We start from the raw sequence: 18,789 nt of genomic DNA, 5'->3' as shown, positions 1-18,789 counted from the left end.
CACAGTGTGATCACATGACCATGGGCCATTGCAACCAGTCATAAATTCAAGTTGGCTGCCAAGCATCCAAAATACAATCACCGGACCATGAGGTAGTTCAGAGGTTGTAATTTTGAGAATGGGTCGTAAATAACTTTGAGAACTGTTGGAAGAAATGTCCTTCTGGGTTCAGTTCCAAGTGGGGAAAAAGACACTGAAAACATGGAGGCTGCTTGGAAAGATGGTTTAATGGTGGACAGGACCACATGGCTTGAGTTCCTGAACAGAAAATGGGGATCACATGCTTCCAGATGTTGAGTGAAGAAGAAAGGAGAGAAAAAAGGAGCCTTGTTGAGAGCTCCTGGGTTTTAAATACTCTCTGTTTGGCCCCACCTTTCTGTTTCCTGTTCCTGTGTAAGAAAAGAAATGTATTCTGATCGGTTGTCAGACTCCTAGGGGTGAGGGGTCTTAGCTAACTTTGTAGGTTGTGTGTCTTTTGAGTCCCAAGCTTGGTTGAGTTCCCAGATGCCATGTGGAGAGTTTCCATGGAAGGCTAATCATACCTTTGTTATGTAATTAGACTAGCTCAGTGCCCCTAATGGCCCATTGACGAAGGTGTGGGCTATTAAGAGTAGCTCTGTTTCCTGCCTAAAAACATGTTTCTCCATTTCTTATCCAGGGAAATATAATATTCTGCCTTTTCAATATTTCCCAGGATATTTCATTTTTCTAGGAGAGGGGTGGGTGCTAACTTCCTACAGTACATTATAACTATCAATGGGTATTAAACAACTGGTTGTACATCAAAGACTATCTATACCAGGAAAACAGCTTGAGCAATGTGAATAATTTTTCAGAAGAGTGAATGACTGAATGAATCTCAGCAGAAAAGGAAATAATGGACAGAAGCTTGTTAGATCTGAGATCCAATCTAGAAAGGAGACATTTTCTGACAGGGAGAACAATTGATCAATGGAGTTGTGGGTGCTCACTCCATCACTGAAGGTTTTCAAAAACAGACTGGGCAACCATTTGAATAGTATAAGGCAGGGATGTCAAACTGGCGGCCCGCAAGCCAGATGTGTCACGCATACGCCACGTTCACCCCAGTTCTGTGAATGGGGAAAAAAAATCACGAAACGTCACGTGATGGCAACATGACACCATGAGTTTGACATCCGTGGGATAAGGTCTTCTGCCTTGAGCAGGAGGGGTTAGATTAGAGGACCTCCAAGGTCCCTTTCAGCCTTGAGATTCTGTGTTCAGATGTCAACTTATCCTGTAGGCTGCAGCTCTGGCTTCTACCCAAGTATTAAGAATGCAGGAACTTTTAAAAATTATTTGGCCACCCTAATCAGATGTCCCAGCAGAAAGAATTCAGCAGCCGGGTAGAGCCCAGCATTATGTACTCCTTCCATAATTGAAAAAAAGATTTTCTAATTGAAAAAAGGTGGCCTTTCTAAATTCACCCACATTCAGAAATGTCACCTTTTTTTTCCAATCAGAAATGCTGACGTGGCAGTCAAATATACAACCCACCACAGACAAGCTTTCCCTGTTGAATGCTCCTTGTTCAAGAAGAAAGGGAGGAAATGAAACTGCGATAATTAAACCTATCATCTGCAAAATGTGTTTGTTTTTGCTCAGAAGCCTCATTAAAGAATTAGCTAAAAGCAAGTCTGGCCCATCTTCTTTGCATTACAAAGAAAAATTAAGCAAGACACAGAAAACGATTCATTTTTAAAAACCTGAAGGGCAGAGTTTTTTGAAATAAAAGATTGTCCTTTCTAATAAAGAAAGCATGGTCACTTTAAATCTATAGCTATCTTTTCTAACATCGGGCCGTCTTGATGTTTTGCATTCTAGTTAACATAATTCTTAGTCAACCTGATTGTGGGTTGTTAAAGGAATACAGTATACAATTGCAGCCGCTGTAATTGTCCTAACACAATTACCTTATCTCCCATTCAGCAATGGAATAACCTTTTGATTGCTTTTCGGAACTGTCCGTCAATGATAGCCCGCCTCTACCTTTTCATGTTTTAGGGTATATAAGACCACTGAGGCCGGAAGTGGCTTTATCGTTGGCTTTGAGGTAGGTATGATTTAAAAATGGCTAACCTGAGTTGCTTTCTCTCCCCCCCCCCCCGAAATGTGGTTTAAAGTTGGTCTTTCTCTTTTTCCTTTTAAGTGACTCTGCAAAGCAAAACTAATATATTTTTGCGAAGAGTTGGTCCCAGGCTTGATAGTTGAATGGAAATTCCTCATTCAGAGATAATCAATTGCTCTGGGTGCTTTTGAATAGCAAATGCTGGGCGTTGGTGGAAGAGGTTAATTGTTCTTATGACTTGGTTTTAGATTTTGTTAAAATATTTGCTTTTGTCAGATGTGGAATATTGGCCTTGTGCAGCATGGATGTTACACTGTTCAACAATGCAACAATAATAAAAAAAACAACTGAACCAACATAACTTTGCTATACTTTAAGACAAGAGGTATTTCCCAGAAACTTAATTTAATTGAGTTTCTTAAAAGGGACCATATTTGGTTGTGTCCTGATGGTTTTTTTTTTTCTTGTTTTGCAGAAATATTTGGTTTCTCCTTAAAATAGTGCCTGAAATAGTGGCTAGATTGCTATTGTACTAAGAAATTAGCAGAGCCACACCCAGTTTCACCGGCATTTCCTGATTAGATTATTTGGGAGGGGGTGGGAGGTTGCAAGTCCACAAACCTCAAGGGTTCCCAGCATGACAACTTTCTTAGAATAGAATGGCTTTAGTTTCCATCAATGGAAGAAATCCTTGGTCTACAAAATTGAAAGGGTGGAGCTGTTTATCATTCCCCTAAGGGAAAGCAGAAATACCAGTTTAAATCAAATCGGTTATCACCCTAGAGTTCTCTGCAATTCTTTGCTCGGATTACAGTGGCAAAGGAAGGGCCCTGCTAGAGAATTAACTGACCTCCATAAAGGTCTTTCCAATTTGAATTTAAAACTGCAATGAAATGCATACATCTGTGAATACAGCCAGGCTTTGACTTACAGCAGTTCATTTAGTTCAAAGATACAACAGCACTGAAAAAGTTGACTTGCCTGTTTTCCACACTTATGACCGTTGCAGCATCCCCATGGCCACATGATTTATATTTGATTGTGTGACAACTGACTCACATTTATGACGGTTGCACTGTCCCAGAGCTTTTGCAATCATTTGAAAAGCAAAGTCAGTGGGGAAATCAGGTTCACTTAACTGTGTTTCTAATTTAAGAAATGGTGATACACTTAACAAAATTGACAAGAAAAGTAAGAAAATGAGGCAAAACTCATGTAACAAATTTCTCACTTAAGGTAACTTTGGGGTTCAATTGTGGTAAGTGGAAGACTACCTGTAATGCTCAGAAATGCAAACTATTTCTGATTACTTTGAAAGACAGTTATGCTGCATTAAGCTGATAATCATAGAATCAGGGTTGAAATATTTGTTTTGCTGAGGGGGGATAGTCTTGGAAACAGGTTGTTCCAAAAGTGTTTTTTCCCCCCTTTTCTATAGATCAGGAGCACTGGTGGGTTGCACTTACTGTCACTACCAGTTTGCTGATTGTGCACACGCGCATTCCATTTGTGCACACCTGACTCGTGCTGTGCATGTGTGCGCAATCAACCGCCCCTGCAGCAACCAGCTGATTGTCGGGGCTCACGCAGGCACCACATGCTGTGCAAGTGTGCACAATTTGCCTTTTGCCATAAAAACAAGTATAGAGCCTGGGTGGGCGGGCCAAATGAGCCACCGTACTGGTTCGCTCCCAGATGCTCTGGGCCACTACCAATACTGCCGAACCGTGCCAAACTGCCAGCAATCCACCTCTGATCAGGGGTCTCCAAAACTGGCAAGTTTAAGACTTGTGGACTTCAACTCCCAGAATCCCCTAGCCAGCATCGCTAGTTGAGGAATTCTGGCAGTTGAAGCCCACAAGTCTTAAAATTGCCAGGTTGGACACCCCTGCCATAAATGATAGAGAGCTTTTGTCAAAAACACCTGAACCATTAACTTGTAAATCATAATCAAAACCTGAATAATTTATATAAACCATAGTTAGCTAGTTGGCAAAAAGTGCAAGAATAAATATAGCTTGTCAGCCCAAAAGAAACATCACATTACAGTACAGCTTAAATGTATGAAAACAGATATTCTCTATAATAGACAATCTTTTTGCTCTCACCGCTGAAGCCTGCTCTGAGATCTCCAGATGTCCTTGTGATTGTAAATAGATCAAGTTTGGAATAAACTCTGGTTAAATACAGGTATAGGGTAGGGTTGGTATGTTTATTTAGCTGGCCTTCTGCAAAAGCTGCTAAAATTGTGTGTAATGTAATTGGATGTATTAGTGTGATGACTGAATCAGATCTTGTCTTTCTGTAGTGCTGGCCGCTCTTCCTCATTATTGTCATCATGTATTCTCCTGGAGCAGAGTTAATGCCTGTAAGGATTATAGATGATCAAGAGGTAGGTGGACAATACTGAAAGAAGCAAGGATACCAATTTAGGGTCAAACTGTACGTGACAGGGATAGAACAAAGCATGGGTTTTCTAATCTAATTCATAGAATTATTTTCAAAGAGCTGCAGGCTCACAGGCTCCTATTTTAGTCACAGTAAAACTATCAAGGAACTAAAGAAAATGTTGAGGAAAGCTTTTGTGCTTCTTAAAGACATTCTTGCATCGTGCCGTTTTTTAAGCTCACAATAATGTGCAAAAATTTTGTGAGAAAGAAACAGTAACAAACTAGTTTACTGTTTATTCAGTTTTACATATCAGTGTGACTCATAGTTTCATTGACAAGTATGCCTTTCACGAATACGTGATCTAATTGCAATTCTGCAATCTAGAGTTCTTTTGGGATCCAGCAAGATGGTGACTCTATGGTATCTTATTTCTTAGTGTGCCATCCAAAAGTTTGCTGATCTGCCATTAATCAGTTCTACTTATGCGTGGGTTTCGTCTACCTATAATTTTGCCAAGCAGTCTCATCCAGCTATCCAAACAGTCTTTGAGATGGCAGAGACGGGTGTGAAGAACATTGCAAGCAGCACAGAGCCTCTTCTCGACATATTTCAACCTCAACGTAAGTGATTGGTCGTAGCTGGTAGGCTCACTCCAAATTATTCTATTTTTTGCCATGCCATTCTTTGACTTTTTGGCTTGGTTTTTGCAATGTATGGCTTTTGAGATGCTGTAAGCCATTAAGTAGAGAATAGAGGACTTCTAGTCCAACAGTAACTGAGGATTCTTAAAAAGCTTTGATTCCAAAGGTTCCTCAGGGCAAGTCTAGGAAGTGAACCTGAGCTCTTAATTTTATTTTTCAAACCTAACACATCTTATCTAAACCAGTGGAATTAATCTAGTTTTGCCTTCTCTACAGCCAAAATATTTCCTCTTTAGAAATCAATTCATTGAAATGTGGAAACTGTGACCAGCAGGCTTGCTAAGCAAGGCTTAGCAGAAATATACTGACAGCTTGGCACATCACACTAATTTAAGATACAGTTTGCTGGTTCATGCTTCAATATAATCTACATATAAATCAACTACTGGTAGTACAGTTAGTCCTCAACTTACTATCACAACTGAGCCCAAAATTTATGTTATGTGAGAAATTTTAAAGTATGTTTTGGCCCCATTGTATGATTTTTCTTGCCACATTTGTTAAATGACTCACTGCAGTTGTTAAATTCGTAACACAATTGTTAAGTGAATCTGGTTTCCTGATTGACTTAGCTTGTCAGAAGGTTGCAAAAAGTAATCACCCCAGGACACTGCAACCATCATAAATGTGAGTCAGTTGTCAAGTATCCAAATGTGAATCGTGTGACCATGGGGATGCTACAATGGTCATAACTGTGAAAAATGCTCATAAGTCACTTTCAGTAATGTTATAACTTTTAATGGTCACTAAGTGAACTGCTGTAAGTCGAGGACTACCTGTAATTTAACCCATAATTAGGTAAGACATGCCATGATATGTGTGGAACCAGCCACTGACCTGCTCATCCATATTTTCTTCCAAGAATCTTCCACTCCTACTTCAACAAATATCTGAACAGCAAAATAACTGACCTGAATTAGCATTATGTCTATGTGTATATTTGTAAATTTATCTAGAAATTCAAGAAAAATGAGAGCTTTTCTTACATTGAGTTCTCTGATTTCTACTATCTGGATTAATTTTTTCTTGAACTCCTGAGAATAATTTGAGGTTCCAATTTGAGTTGGGGTTGCACAAAAACAAATCAGAATGAAATCCAGAGAAGCTGTGAGGAAAGGAGATTCATTTATTCCCAAAAGCAAAGAGGGTAGCTACAGAGAAAATGAGGTTTTAGAGAGGTGGTTTCATAGGGGGCCCTGGCCCTTGGCATGGGCTTGAAGGGTCTGGGGTTGTGCTTGTTTTAGTGAGTGATCCATGAAGGACATAGATGAGCATATGTATTGGTTATAGTGTGAGTCTCTGGCAAAAGTAATAATGTCCTTCCTTGTATCTATCAGCTTCTCCTTTGTGGAAATGTTTGGGCAGCAGGCTTGGGAAAGTGTGAAAGAATGGGTTCTTTGATTAATTACACTTGCCTGAGTAATTGGTTTTACTGTTTATCATTATTGACCAATAATGATAAACATTAGCAGCAGATCTTTGTTAAAACGTATTTGATTGCAATATAGTTTCAGATCTTGGTTGATTATTTGAGGGGGGGGAGCGAATCTTCTATTTTTACTGATTAGTAAAATTCTCCCCTCTCATCTATAACTAGCAATTTAACTCAAAATCCAAGAGAAACCAGAACTTTTCCTAGACTGAGTTCCCTACTTTCTACTCTCTGGAATTAAAATTTTCTTTTGGACGGCTCAGCATATGAACTAGGTCTAAGATCTTTCACTGAAGTTATGGTGTGAGATTATATCTCCTTTAGAGAAGCATTGAAGTACCATATATGAGGCTAGTGGTTGCTCTCTAAAGGAGGGTGCTAGAAATATTGTCATGTCAAGTTTGGGAATGGAGTTCCGGGTTGCCCCATTGGGCTATTTTTCTCCCTCCGGAGGCTTCAGGGAAGCCTCCAGAGGGCGAAAAACAGCACAACGCACAAACCGGAAGTCCGTTCCCAAACTTCTGGTTTTCCTATTGGACGGTTTTTCGCCCTTCAGGAGGCTTCCCTGAAGCCTCTGGAGGGAGAAAAACAGCCAAAAATCAAAGCCGAATTCTGAAGCTGATGGGACAATGCCTCATGTGCCCTCAGAAATGGCTCCGCATTCCACCTGTGGCACATGTGCCACAAGTTTGCCATCACAGGTGTAGGGTCTCCTGCTTGAGAGGGATTTGGACTATATGACATACAAGGTCCCTTCCAACTTTTAATCTGCAATCTGACCCTGAATCCCACCACCTAAATGAATGCATAGCATTGTAATCCCACCTTCATGTGATCACTTTTATATCATTACACAGCAGCATAAAACAATATAGGCTTTTTGTATTGCTAAGTAGCATAAAACCCAAATATAAGTAACATCCAGTTGTTGAACATAACTGGGAATCTTTTAAGTAATCTTTCTTTCATCTTTACTATTTACAGTTTCTATTGCAAATATGTTTGCCTGTAGGAATCTTGACAAGCTACAACACAAATTTCCTATTATGCACCAGACAGTGGACCAGGTAATCACTTGACCTTCCATAATATCATATTATCAATATGTGTAGATTCATGTAAGCAACATGTGACATTTTATATTTCATTTAATTATAACTCCCAATGTTCCTAGGACAGGTAATGTGAAGGATGAAGAGCATTGTAATTCAGTAAGACTTGGAAGACCACAAATCAATCAATCTCTCTCTATCTCTCTCCCTCCCTCCCTCTCCCTCTCTCCTATAGTCAGTACAAGATGTAAATGATCAGCTTCATAAGCACGGATTTCAGACACAACTGTTATCAGGAGGTGCTGTACCAGCCATGCCATGCTGAAATGGCAACCAATCTTCCTGTGGGAGAAAAATAAACGAAAATGTCTTTTTTCCTTTAAATATTTCACTTTCCAAATTTTTACACTAGTAGGACTCCTCCAGCAAGCATTTTATAATGCTCTTGGTGCTTTTTAAAAATGCAAAACAGCCTGTTTAGTAGGGTCTATTGTAGAGTCCAGTGATGGTGAAACTTTTACTCTTGGCATGTCAAAATTTTGGAAAACGGTTAATTTTTATTTATTTATTTATTCACATTTCTGAATTGCCCATTTCTTTCTCAGAGAGGGATTCTTATGTGTGCCACACACATACAAGAAACAAGTTTTTACATATTAATTTTGAAAAAATACACTCCAATCACATGTGATTCCCCAGAATCTGCCATATGCCATTTACCTCCAGTGTTTTTCTGTTGCCTCTGTGGTCTATCTGAAGCAGCTCTGGATCACAGGAGGCCTGCCTTCATTCTTTTTTTTTCTTTTTTCTTTGGTAGGTTTTGTAAAATGCTCTTCTGTGGCTTCTGAAACCTGCCTGATTCTTCCATGATTTTTAGAGCCTCCAGAGGCTGTGCAAGAGCATGGCCTCTCACACAACCTCCTGAGGCTGCATGACAATTCCCACCCACCCCCAATTCTCATGCATCTTTCAAGACCTCAGAAAATTGCATGAGAAAACCATGTGCTTTGAGAACAGTTGTTGGGTGTTGGTGAACAATGGTGTGTTACCCAAAATGTGTCCTCTTTGACATGCACTTCATAAGTTCAGCATCACTATACTACCTCTATTAGTAGGGTAATTGAGTTCCAGATTTACAAACCATTTGATTTTCAGGTATTTGCAAGAATAAAAGATTTTTTTTTCCTTTGGAATGTTTCATTTCTTACCCTGACCCATTTCTCAGTATTATTAGAATACGCTAATCAGTTTCATTTTGTGCACAGGTAGTCCTCGACTTAACAACCATTCATTTAGTGACCATTCAAAGTTACAATGGCACCGAAAAAAGTAGCTTAGGTGGTTTTCATACTTAATGACAGTTGCAGCATCCCCATGGTCGCATGATCAAAATGTGGGTGCTTGTCAACTGATATGTATATATGACAGTTGCAGAGTGTGTGTGTGTGTGTGTGATGTAACCATCATTTGTAATCTTCCCAGCTGACATCTGGCAATCATTGTCAATGGGGGAGCCAGATTCATTTAACAACTGTTAAATGATTTGCTTAACAATTGTGGCAGAAAAAGATGTAAAATGGGGCAAAAGTTACTTAAGTGCCTTGCTTAGCTAATGGAAATTTGGACTTAATTGTGGTTGTAGGTTGAGGACTACCTGTATATTTCTGGTTGTTGGTTTTTTTAAAGCTAATTGTTGCACTGAAAACAAACGTAGCAAATCAAATTCAAATTGGCTGCAACAATGACATATAACTCAAATGTAGAGAGGGTATATGTGCTAGTGCTTAATTCTGTTGATTTTCATCATTGTTCACTGTGATATGTTCTGTTTTTGGATTTTTACCACCAGATCATGACAAATGTCATTGAATCTATTTGTACCAAATTAGCTGAAGCAAAGGATATTATGGATACCGTGCTATATTTAGGCATTGAAGCTGCTGCGGAGAGCGTGGAAGTGACATTGTGTTCAGCGAGGAGTGCTGTGAACACTGTGATGGAAATCAACCTAGCACAGATGATGGCCAGTAGTTTTGACAAGATGATCTTCAAATCGGATGACTTACTAGAGCACTTTCTGCCAATCACGGATGAGGAATTTTGTAAGACTATGCAGTTCCCTCTCTAGATTATCCCCATTGTAATACGTTTGATCTCTAAATTTATTTACTTATTTTATTTTTTACAGCCATACTATGTTTTTTAAATTCATAGAATGTTATATTTTCTAGCTCATTTTCCTTAAAATTGGAAGCTGTTAATTCTGACAGGGAAAATCTCTTGCCTAGAAAGTTCCTTCTAGTCAGTGAGTATGTTAAATCAGAAGCAGATTTGCTTAGTTTTGATCCAGCTGATGTGAGAAGCCAGCAATTTTGTCTTATTCAACAAACCATAATTGATCATCCAGGACTTAACCCAACACCATTGTATGTGATTCTAGCCAATATAGAGGAACTGAATGACCTTATTTAGGATTAAGCTGCTTATATAGGTAGTCCTCAGGTTGCGACCACAATTGAGCCCAAACTTTCTGTTGCTAAGTGAGAAAGTTGTTAAGTGAGCTTTGCCCTATTTTATGACTTTTCTTGCCACTGTTATAAAGTGAATCATTGCAGTTGTTAGGTTAGCCACCACATTGTTAAGTGAATCTGGCTTCTCCATTGACTTTGCTTCTCAGAAGGTCACAAAAGGTGATGACATGTCCCCCAGACACTGGACAGTCATAAATATGAATCAATTGCCAAGTATCTGAATTTTGATTACATGACCATGGGAATGCTGCAATGGTCATGAGTGTGAAAACAGTAATAAGTCCCTTTTTTCAGTGCCATTGTAACTTTTAACTGTCACTAAATGAAGTGTTGTAAGTCGAGGACTACCTATACTGCATCTCCAGCAAAAGACTAATCTGTGTGCCAGAGGATATGCAGTCTGCAGCATTGACAGGAAATAGAATAGACAGAGGAGAAGACGAAATTTGTAAGGGAAGCTGTGTGCTCTCAATCAGTTCTATAAAAACGAACTAGGAAAGCTAGAGGCATGGATAAATGTACTTCATTGCAGGATAAAGTATTCTAAGAATCAAATTCAGTGATCCAATCCATATGCTCCTGAATAGAATTTATAAGATTGATAAGCCTGTACTTTTGTTTTCTAAAATGCGACCCAATTTTATTTTCTTTAAAATTAGGTCACATTTAAATTTTCTTCCAAATCCCTCTATCCTCCGATGGCTGCTCTTTCCAACTGATCCTCCTTGCTACAGCTGATTTTAAGACATATGCAAAGATTAGGTTGAAGGTTGTGAAAAGGGTATCTGTTATTTCTACTCTGCTGTGGAGACTATTGAAGGCTTATTATTTTCTCCTAACCTAAATGAAAGACATGGGTCTTTCTGTCCCTTTAAGCAATAAATTAAAACTAATGGCTAGGGAAGGAGAGTGGGTAAAGGGAGAGAGCGAACAATTCTTCAAAGCCAAAATAAAATAGTAGTCTCCGTGTAGATCAGGCCCAGCTGATTTCCTTCTGGTATTCTTGTGCAGAGGAAATTGGTGGCCTATTGGGAATTTCTGATTCAACCAATCTAAAAATTTGAAGGTCATAACAGGCTGGTGTAAGATCACAAAAATGCTTTACTCTACTCTGACTTTAGGAAGACCATTTTAAAGCAGGGTTCCTTAACCTCAGCAACTTTTATAATTGCATACTCCAATTCCCAGAATTCCCCAGCCAGCATCCCACAGAATTCTGGAAGTTAGAGACCACACATCTTAACAGTTACTGAGGTTGAGAAACACTGCCCTAATGGTGGCAGATTATTGATATGGAGCCTGGTGCAGATCAATTTATTTGTTGATCAAATGTATATACCTAGTCAAAGAGGGTTGTATTTTAACAACTTGCACTCTTTCACAAAGTCTAACTGAAGAGTTTCATACAACCTATAAACCATGGATCTTATTTTTACATGCCATGAAGGTTGGTGTCACACAACATGCACTACTAAAAATTTAATATAGCTTAGTACTGTGGGGGGCAGTGAGTCTGGGACAAAGCTGATCCTTTTTTGTGAGTCCTCACCAAATTGCACTACATATGCTAAAATATTCCCCTCCCTTCCCCAATTAAATATTATTAACAATGAGGAAGAGGGGTTGAAATCTTTTTTTTAGTTATACATAAGTGTAGCCCAGATTTTCCCAAAGCTTAACCAAAGCATATTTATTTGAGGAATAAAGTGGCTATTAGTTAAAATTTCTCAGAAACTTAATTGGAGGAATGTTATTTGTAAAATAAACTGACTGATAATATTAGCTCAGGTATTGTGAATGGGGATCTCTCTTGATTTGATTGTTGTTTGTTTAGTTGCCATTGCATTTTCGGACTGCTCGGGAGCAGCCTTTCTTGAAAAACAGAAAGAAGAGCCAAGTTACTACAGTCGCCTGGGTTCCTTGTCAATCAAACTCTGTAGTCGAGCCTATCAGCATTCTGTCATAAAGATCAAATTTGGTGCACAGCAGGCATTGTTCCAGCTTGAACAGCTCTTTTACATGGTAAGAAACTCAATTATTCCATGTTATGTTTGGGAAATAAAAGAAAGGGTGAATAGTCGGACCTTGGGCGAGAGACAGCATCCTTGTTGGAACATATAACATGCTGAATGGTCTCTTTAGCAAACATTCCAAGAAGCTGAACCCAGGGACATTGATTCAGACATAGACTGGAGGCAGAATGCTTTCTATAGAGTAACTTGCAGGTTCAAAGAGTTGTTATTGAAGAAGCTGACATGTAATATACATAGCAAAACTCTTAAAAGATATTTGATTTAAAATATATTAAAAGATAAATTGGGCAGATGATGATTGATAGTTACAATAACCTAACTGTAATAACTACTCATTTGGCTGAATCACTTTGGGCCGCACACACTCTCAGCCCAATCCATCTCACAGGGTGCTGGTTGTGGGGAAAATAGAAGGAAGTATTGGGTTTGTTCACGGCCTTGAGTTATTTATGAAAATGATAAAGACAGGATATAAATATTTGTGTTCAAATCTTGTTCTACCATTGGTAAAAGGCTAATGAGCAGCTGGATTGAGTTAAGTGGATTTCGATTTGGTCTAAAAATAAGGGTTTTGCACAATATATATATTAACCAGGTAGTCTGCCAGCTGTGTGGTTTTTAGAGATTTTGCATTGTGTATTTCACTTCCACTCTTGCTCAACAGTCTACCTACAGCAATCTTTCTTAACATTGAAGATGTGTGGACTTTAACTCCCAGACAATATGGTCTTTGCTAAGAATTATAGTTGAAATCAGGACAAATCAAAGTTTCCAAGATTGGGAAACACTGACCTACATTATCCATTAACCAGATTCAGAATGTGTTAAGTTGTTTCTATATTTTATTAAGGGGAAAAAATCACCATTTTCTAGTATTCTAGCAAATCTGCTAATTTTTTTTACATAGGTTCTTCCTTCTTAACTTCATGTGGATTCAAGCTTTTCATTTGTAAATAAAATTCTGCTACTTTCCCCAATTTGATGCTTTCCAGATGTGCTAGATTGTAATTATACAGGTTCTTCTCCATTTGGCATGGCCATTTTGGTTGTGAAGCAAGAAAATATATCTTTATGATTACAGAATTGCATTTGATTGCAGAAAGAGTCTTCCTTTTGAATAAGAAGTCATGCAACAATGTAATGCAGTGACTTAATGTATGCTCTGTTCTTAAGTGAGTGGAACAGAATACTCACCTAGAAGAATTAATGGCAAATCCAAGCTGGTGACTTTTTGATTAAGAAAGCAGTGTTGAAATGAGTTCCATATTGCTAGTTAATCTAACTTCAGTATAATTGGTTGCTTGGAACTCTTCACACAACTTTAGTACATTTTAATGGTCTGAGTTCTATGTAGGAATAGGCAGAAATATTGGTAGAAACTTTTGAAGGGCTCTTCCAAAAATAGTTTTCCAGCTTTTCTAATTTGGCCATGTCTAGGAGATGATGATAGATGTGTATAAGATACTTCCCAGATACCAAGTTGAGACTGTTTTAGTGAATTTCACTACTGTAAAGAAAAATAGGCACAATTCAATTCTAAGAGATCTAGGTAAATCAATGGCCCCAGGACAGATGACAAGTCCCAAATTATATTTGCAATCCACATAGTACTGGAATGAGGATGGACATACCATACCATTTTTGGGGAGTCATTTATGGGGCTTGAGGAGTGAAATGATCATCCAAACCTAAAAGAGATTTAAGTATTTTCTCCCACTGGAGGGATTTTAAAGGGTGAGATGGGTGTTTAAGCATCTGCAAGGCTTGAAGTTCCAATCTGTTCCTTTAATCCTCTGCCCAACTTACCCCCCCCCCAATATTCACTACATCTACTTTGTTCACTAGCAATGCTCTCTGAAGTTCCCAGGCCAAAATGAGTCTTGTTTATTAATGGTAATGTCAAAGGCTATGGCAGTTCTGTAATGAAGAGAAAATGCCCAGCTGATTGTGCACTTTGGTTCCATCTTCTTTTGTCTGTTGAGGGGAAATTCTTTTTAAAAAAACTATTAAATTTCAATAAAAGATAAAATGTAAAGAAACAAAAGGAATTGGAGAATCATAGAATCCTAGGGAAAGAATTATTCAGAAAAAAGCCAAACTTATGAGTGCAAAAAACCAAGAAAAAAACATGAGTAACGTCTGACGTTCAGATACAGGTAGAAAATTAGACTCTTACTTTTACTCTAAGATTAATATGTCACTGTGGCCTCTTACTCTAAGATTAGAAACACACAACATTTCTATAATTATAAACAGTTCTCAATAGTATAAACAATCATTAAGTGGCAAGCTTAAAGTTTCATGCCTTTCCGTTTCAAGCAAAAAGTCCAATGTGGTCTCCAAATAGGAACAAAGCTAGACAAAAACATTTTCTTTGGTTAAAAGAGTGATCTACACCCAGTCCTCACACTTGCAATCATTGCGGCATCCTCACAATCGTGATTAAAATTCAGGCACCTGGCAATTGACATGCACCTATGATGGTTCCAGCACCCAGATCACGTGTTTGCCATTTGCAATCTTCCCAGCCATCTTCTGAGAAGCAAAGTCAGTGGGGGAAGCTAGATTTGCTTAATGATCATGTGATTCACTTAACAATTGCAGTGATTCAGTTAACCATGGCAAAAAAAAAGATTGTAAAATCAGGTATGATTCACTTAACAATCACCTTACTTAGCCACAGAAACTTTGGTCCCAGTGGTGTTTCTAAATTGATACCTACTTGGATTAAACAGAGATGGAAGTACTTACAAATTTATAGAGTGGGTGGTGATTATTTTCAGTGCTATTGTAACTTTGAACAGGCACTAAATGAATGGTTGTAGGTCAAGGACTACCTGTACTTCCTGAATACTGTACTTTCTTTAGTTCCTTAAGACATTTTTCTGGATAACTAAAGATGGTAATAGCACTTAGACTTATATACCGCTTCATAGTGCTTTACAGCCCTCTCTAAGCAGTTTACAGAGTCAGCACATCGCCCGCAACAATCTGGGTCCTCATTTACCAACTTCGGAAGGATGGAAGGTTGAGTTAACCTTGAGCTGGTGAGATTCAAACTGGCAAATTGCAAGCAGCCGGCAGTAATAGCCTGCAGTACTGCATTCCAACCACTGTGCCACTGCAGCTCTCATGATATGAGTAGGGAATGAATAGCTGCAGCCTCTGAGCCAAAACTATATTATGGTGCCAAACACAAAACACTAGGCTTGCAGTGCATGACTTTTCTTTTCTTTTTCTTTTTTTGCTTTATTGTAGCTAAAATATACCAAGGAGGAATTGGACTACAAAGTTCACAAAGGTCAAGAAAAGATGTACCAAATGTGGAAGGAATGGTACAAGGGTCAACCTAAGCAGGATCAGAGCAGTGAAGAAAAGCAGGCAGAGGTAGGTATCTCAGCATGAGAATGTTTCATCTTTTGAAGATACAAAAAAATAGGGAATGGCCATTGCTCAGTGAAGATTGTGCCTTGACAATGATGTACTGGATAAACCTGGCCAATTATGTTTTATTCAGTAATTATTATTGATTATTAAACAGACAAAACCTCTATTTCCAGTGACTGACCCAGATTGGGTCCTGCAACATTATTAAACAAACTATGTATTTATGCAAAAATTATACCCAGCACCAGAAGAAAAGATTTGGTGTGTTTCTCAGGATATATGAAAAAGCTCAGACGAAGAGCTGGTTCAAAGATATTTTACAGAACATATACAACATACAGAAAATTGTGTGAGAAAGAAAAAAGGCAGGACATTTGAATTCTGCCACCTGGCATGTACTATATGGCTGAAATCGGAGGAACAGCAATAAACAATGGTGTCTCCATGCATAAACCAGAATATTCAGTTGCCCTATGTCTCTGTCTCTCTCTCTGTCTCTATTCACCCCTTCCTCCCTTCAGATAATCTCATAGATGAATATGTACAATTAACATTTTTTTGTTTGTTTGTTTCATAACAGATGGAATCCCGTACTCTAACCACATCCTACAAGGTTGCACAGAAGATTCAGGAAGTCTGCCAGAATGTCTTAACTAACATGCAGACCCTTCCTAAACATCTTCAAGAAAAAATCCAACAGGCTCTGTGTGATTTAAAAGAGCTACAAGCTGTCCTCTCTACTGCCACATCCTTCCAGGATCTTCCCAGTGGCTTCCTGAGAGAGACCCCAGAGAAGATTAACAAGGCCAGGAAGGCTCTGCATGAAGTCATGGAATATATAGCTGAATACATTTGTCTGCCAGGGGTAGATGGACCCTATTGTCCTCTGATTCTAGCAGAGGAAGCCATAAAATACAATTAAATATATTAGTTCTGTATTATTAATAATCCATGAAATAGAATTAGTATATTAATTCCTTACTATTAATAATATTGGGAACTGATGTCTTTAACAGAAGCATTCCTTGGACAAGGCTTAAGTAGCAAGGCTCTTAGAGAAGGAGAGAAATTAATAAATGGGTTGTCCTGTTTAAAGTAATTATTAACCACTTCCATAATATGCATGATTCTTTTAATATTATATAGTTGTAAGTGTACTTTATGTTGATTACTAGTCAAATATTCAACTGTATAACTTAAGAATTTTAATTTCTATAGAAATCTAAGATTTTAATATGTAGAGGCATTTGTACATTTTGTTTACACAAATAAAATTGCAATTAAACAGCTGTGATGTGGCAATGTAGCATGTCATAAGTGACAGCTTGAAGTAGCTGGTTCTAGTATTTGATCTGGTCCCAAACCATTTGAGGCCATCGTTATACAACAGGAATTGATAACTTCTCAAATCATGCCAAGCCTTAATATGACTTGGTTGATTTGGCTTTAAATAACATAGGTGAAGCTATCTATTTTAACTCAATAACTAAAGTATATGGATTAATATGTCTTATGAATCCAACTGGTCTACATTTTGTGTTCATTTTGATTTTTGGCAGCTGGCCTTAGTAATAGCAGATTGGTTACTTTCTTATAATTCCCTGGCACAAGATTTTTGGATGGCCTCCCCTCCTCCCCCCCCCCCCCGCGCACACACAATGATTTTACAAAGGTTGGCCACTTTGTGAGTCCATGATACAACTTTGTATTCAATTCTTGAAGGTTGCAATTTATTAAGAAATTCCATTTAAGACTTAAAATATGTTGTTTGATTCATTCTTGCATGCAATTTCAGAAGCAGCCTCTCAAAAGGATCTTTCTCTGTATGTATGCAGATCTATCAAAAACCCAACTGCCCCAAAATAGTTTAATTCATTGTTTCACTGAGGTCAGTCTGGAGTCGAAACTTTATAAAGGTTTACTGAGGTCAGACTCGCCTCATGTACCCAATCTCAGATTTATTAGACATAGCTTATAAAGTATATACTAATTGAAATAAAATTTTGGAAAGAACCAAATGGAAGGAGAGAAAAGAATTGGGTTCTTGCTCAAGTCTTACATCAAAAAAGTGCAGGTGATAGAGATTTTTGTAAAAAAAAGGTGGGTGAGGAGGATTTAGAGGTGGTTTTCAGGGACAAGGAAGAAATATAAGTCTAAGAGGCCAAAAAGAGAAATTAAGAGAAAATTGGAGGGTGAAACAACAGAATTAATGTGGCTGCTGCATTGAGGAGATGCTCAATAAATTATAGACAACCATTACTTTTGACTTGGGGAGTCAAACCATTTCTCCCTTTAATGCCAAGTGAATCACAAACTAGCAGCAACAAAACAATAAAGAAAATTAGAGATGCTGTAATGTCCTGGGTGTGGGTTACCGGACTATCTGGATGGGAAAATAATATGTTATGGCAATAATAGTCCCAATTAAAGAATAATATCTTAATTTCTTGCCTCAAACAAGAAAAGGCCTTCAGAATGGGCTAATGGTTCTTGAAAAAAAGTCTGCCTAAAATAGTTCAGGAAGCCCAATTGCCTCTCCCCATTGCCCAGGCTGCACTGTACACCAAAAAGGAGAGAGAGGGTCCCTTTAAAATTATCTGGGCCAGGGGTCTCTAACCTTTTGGCCCTCGGGGACCACCAAATCCATAATTATAGATCTGACGGATCACTGGGTGGGGGAGGCTCAGCCGGGCCTACCTATCTGCTTCTGCGAGGCCTCTGGGTGGGAGGCCTGAGAGAAGGGGCCTAGTCCAGGCACACAACCTGGAAACCGTTTGTGTTTCTTATCTCAAGAGGTTTGGTCAATCTGAGTGAAGGGAAACGAAGACTGGCAGACTGACGTGGCTTGCTGACATTGGTGGGGAAGTTGGTCTCATATTCCAGAGCTGTAGTAGTTACAGGATTGGCCCTTTGATCATCCCGGAACATCTCCTTCACCCGGGGGCACTGGCCTGCTGGGGAGCTTCCCTGAAGAAGTTGAGGAGCTGCTCCTAGATGACCAAAGGGCCAATCCTGTGACTACTACAGCTCTGGAATATGGGACCGAACCGTGGCGGGGCTGGAGATCTCCGCCATAGGAGATGGCACGTGCAACATCCATCTTTGCAGATGGTGCAGGGTGCAAACAGGAGTGCAGCCCTCACCGGTACAAGGTAATGGTACTGTAGGGGGGG

General features: G+C 38.8%; 1 protein-coding gene across 1 annotated transcript; it reads left to right on the top strand.

Annotated features, from left to right (window-relative positions):
• The first annotated feature begins 4,402 nt into the window (after window positions 1-4,402).
• LOC116505764 (perilipin-3-like) lies at window positions 4,403-16,736 on the top strand. Its single transcript, XM_032213145.1, has 7 exons — window positions 4,403-4,481; window positions 4,917-5,100; window positions 7,598-7,680; window positions 9,515-9,767; window positions 12,031-12,218; window positions 15,488-15,616; window positions 16,197-16,736. Exons 1-7 carry the CDS (start codon window positions 4,428-4,430, stop codon window positions 16,536-16,538), a joined length of 1,233 nt encoding a protein of 410 aa, XP_032069036.1. The 5' UTR covers window positions 4,403-4,427; the 3' UTR covers window positions 16,539-16,736.
• Window positions 16,737-18,789: the final 2,053 nt, after the last annotated feature.

The sequence above is a fragment of the Thamnophis elegans genome, chromosome 3, assembly GCF_009769535.1.
Source record: "Thamnophis elegans isolate rThaEle1 chromosome 3, rThaEle1.pri, whole genome shotgun sequence".
Taxonomy (NCBI): Eukaryota; Metazoa; Chordata; class Lepidosauria; order Squamata; family Colubridae; genus Thamnophis; species Thamnophis elegans.
The sequence above is the reverse complement of the archived record's forward strand: the minus strand, read 5'-3'. Positions and strand labels throughout refer to the sequence as shown.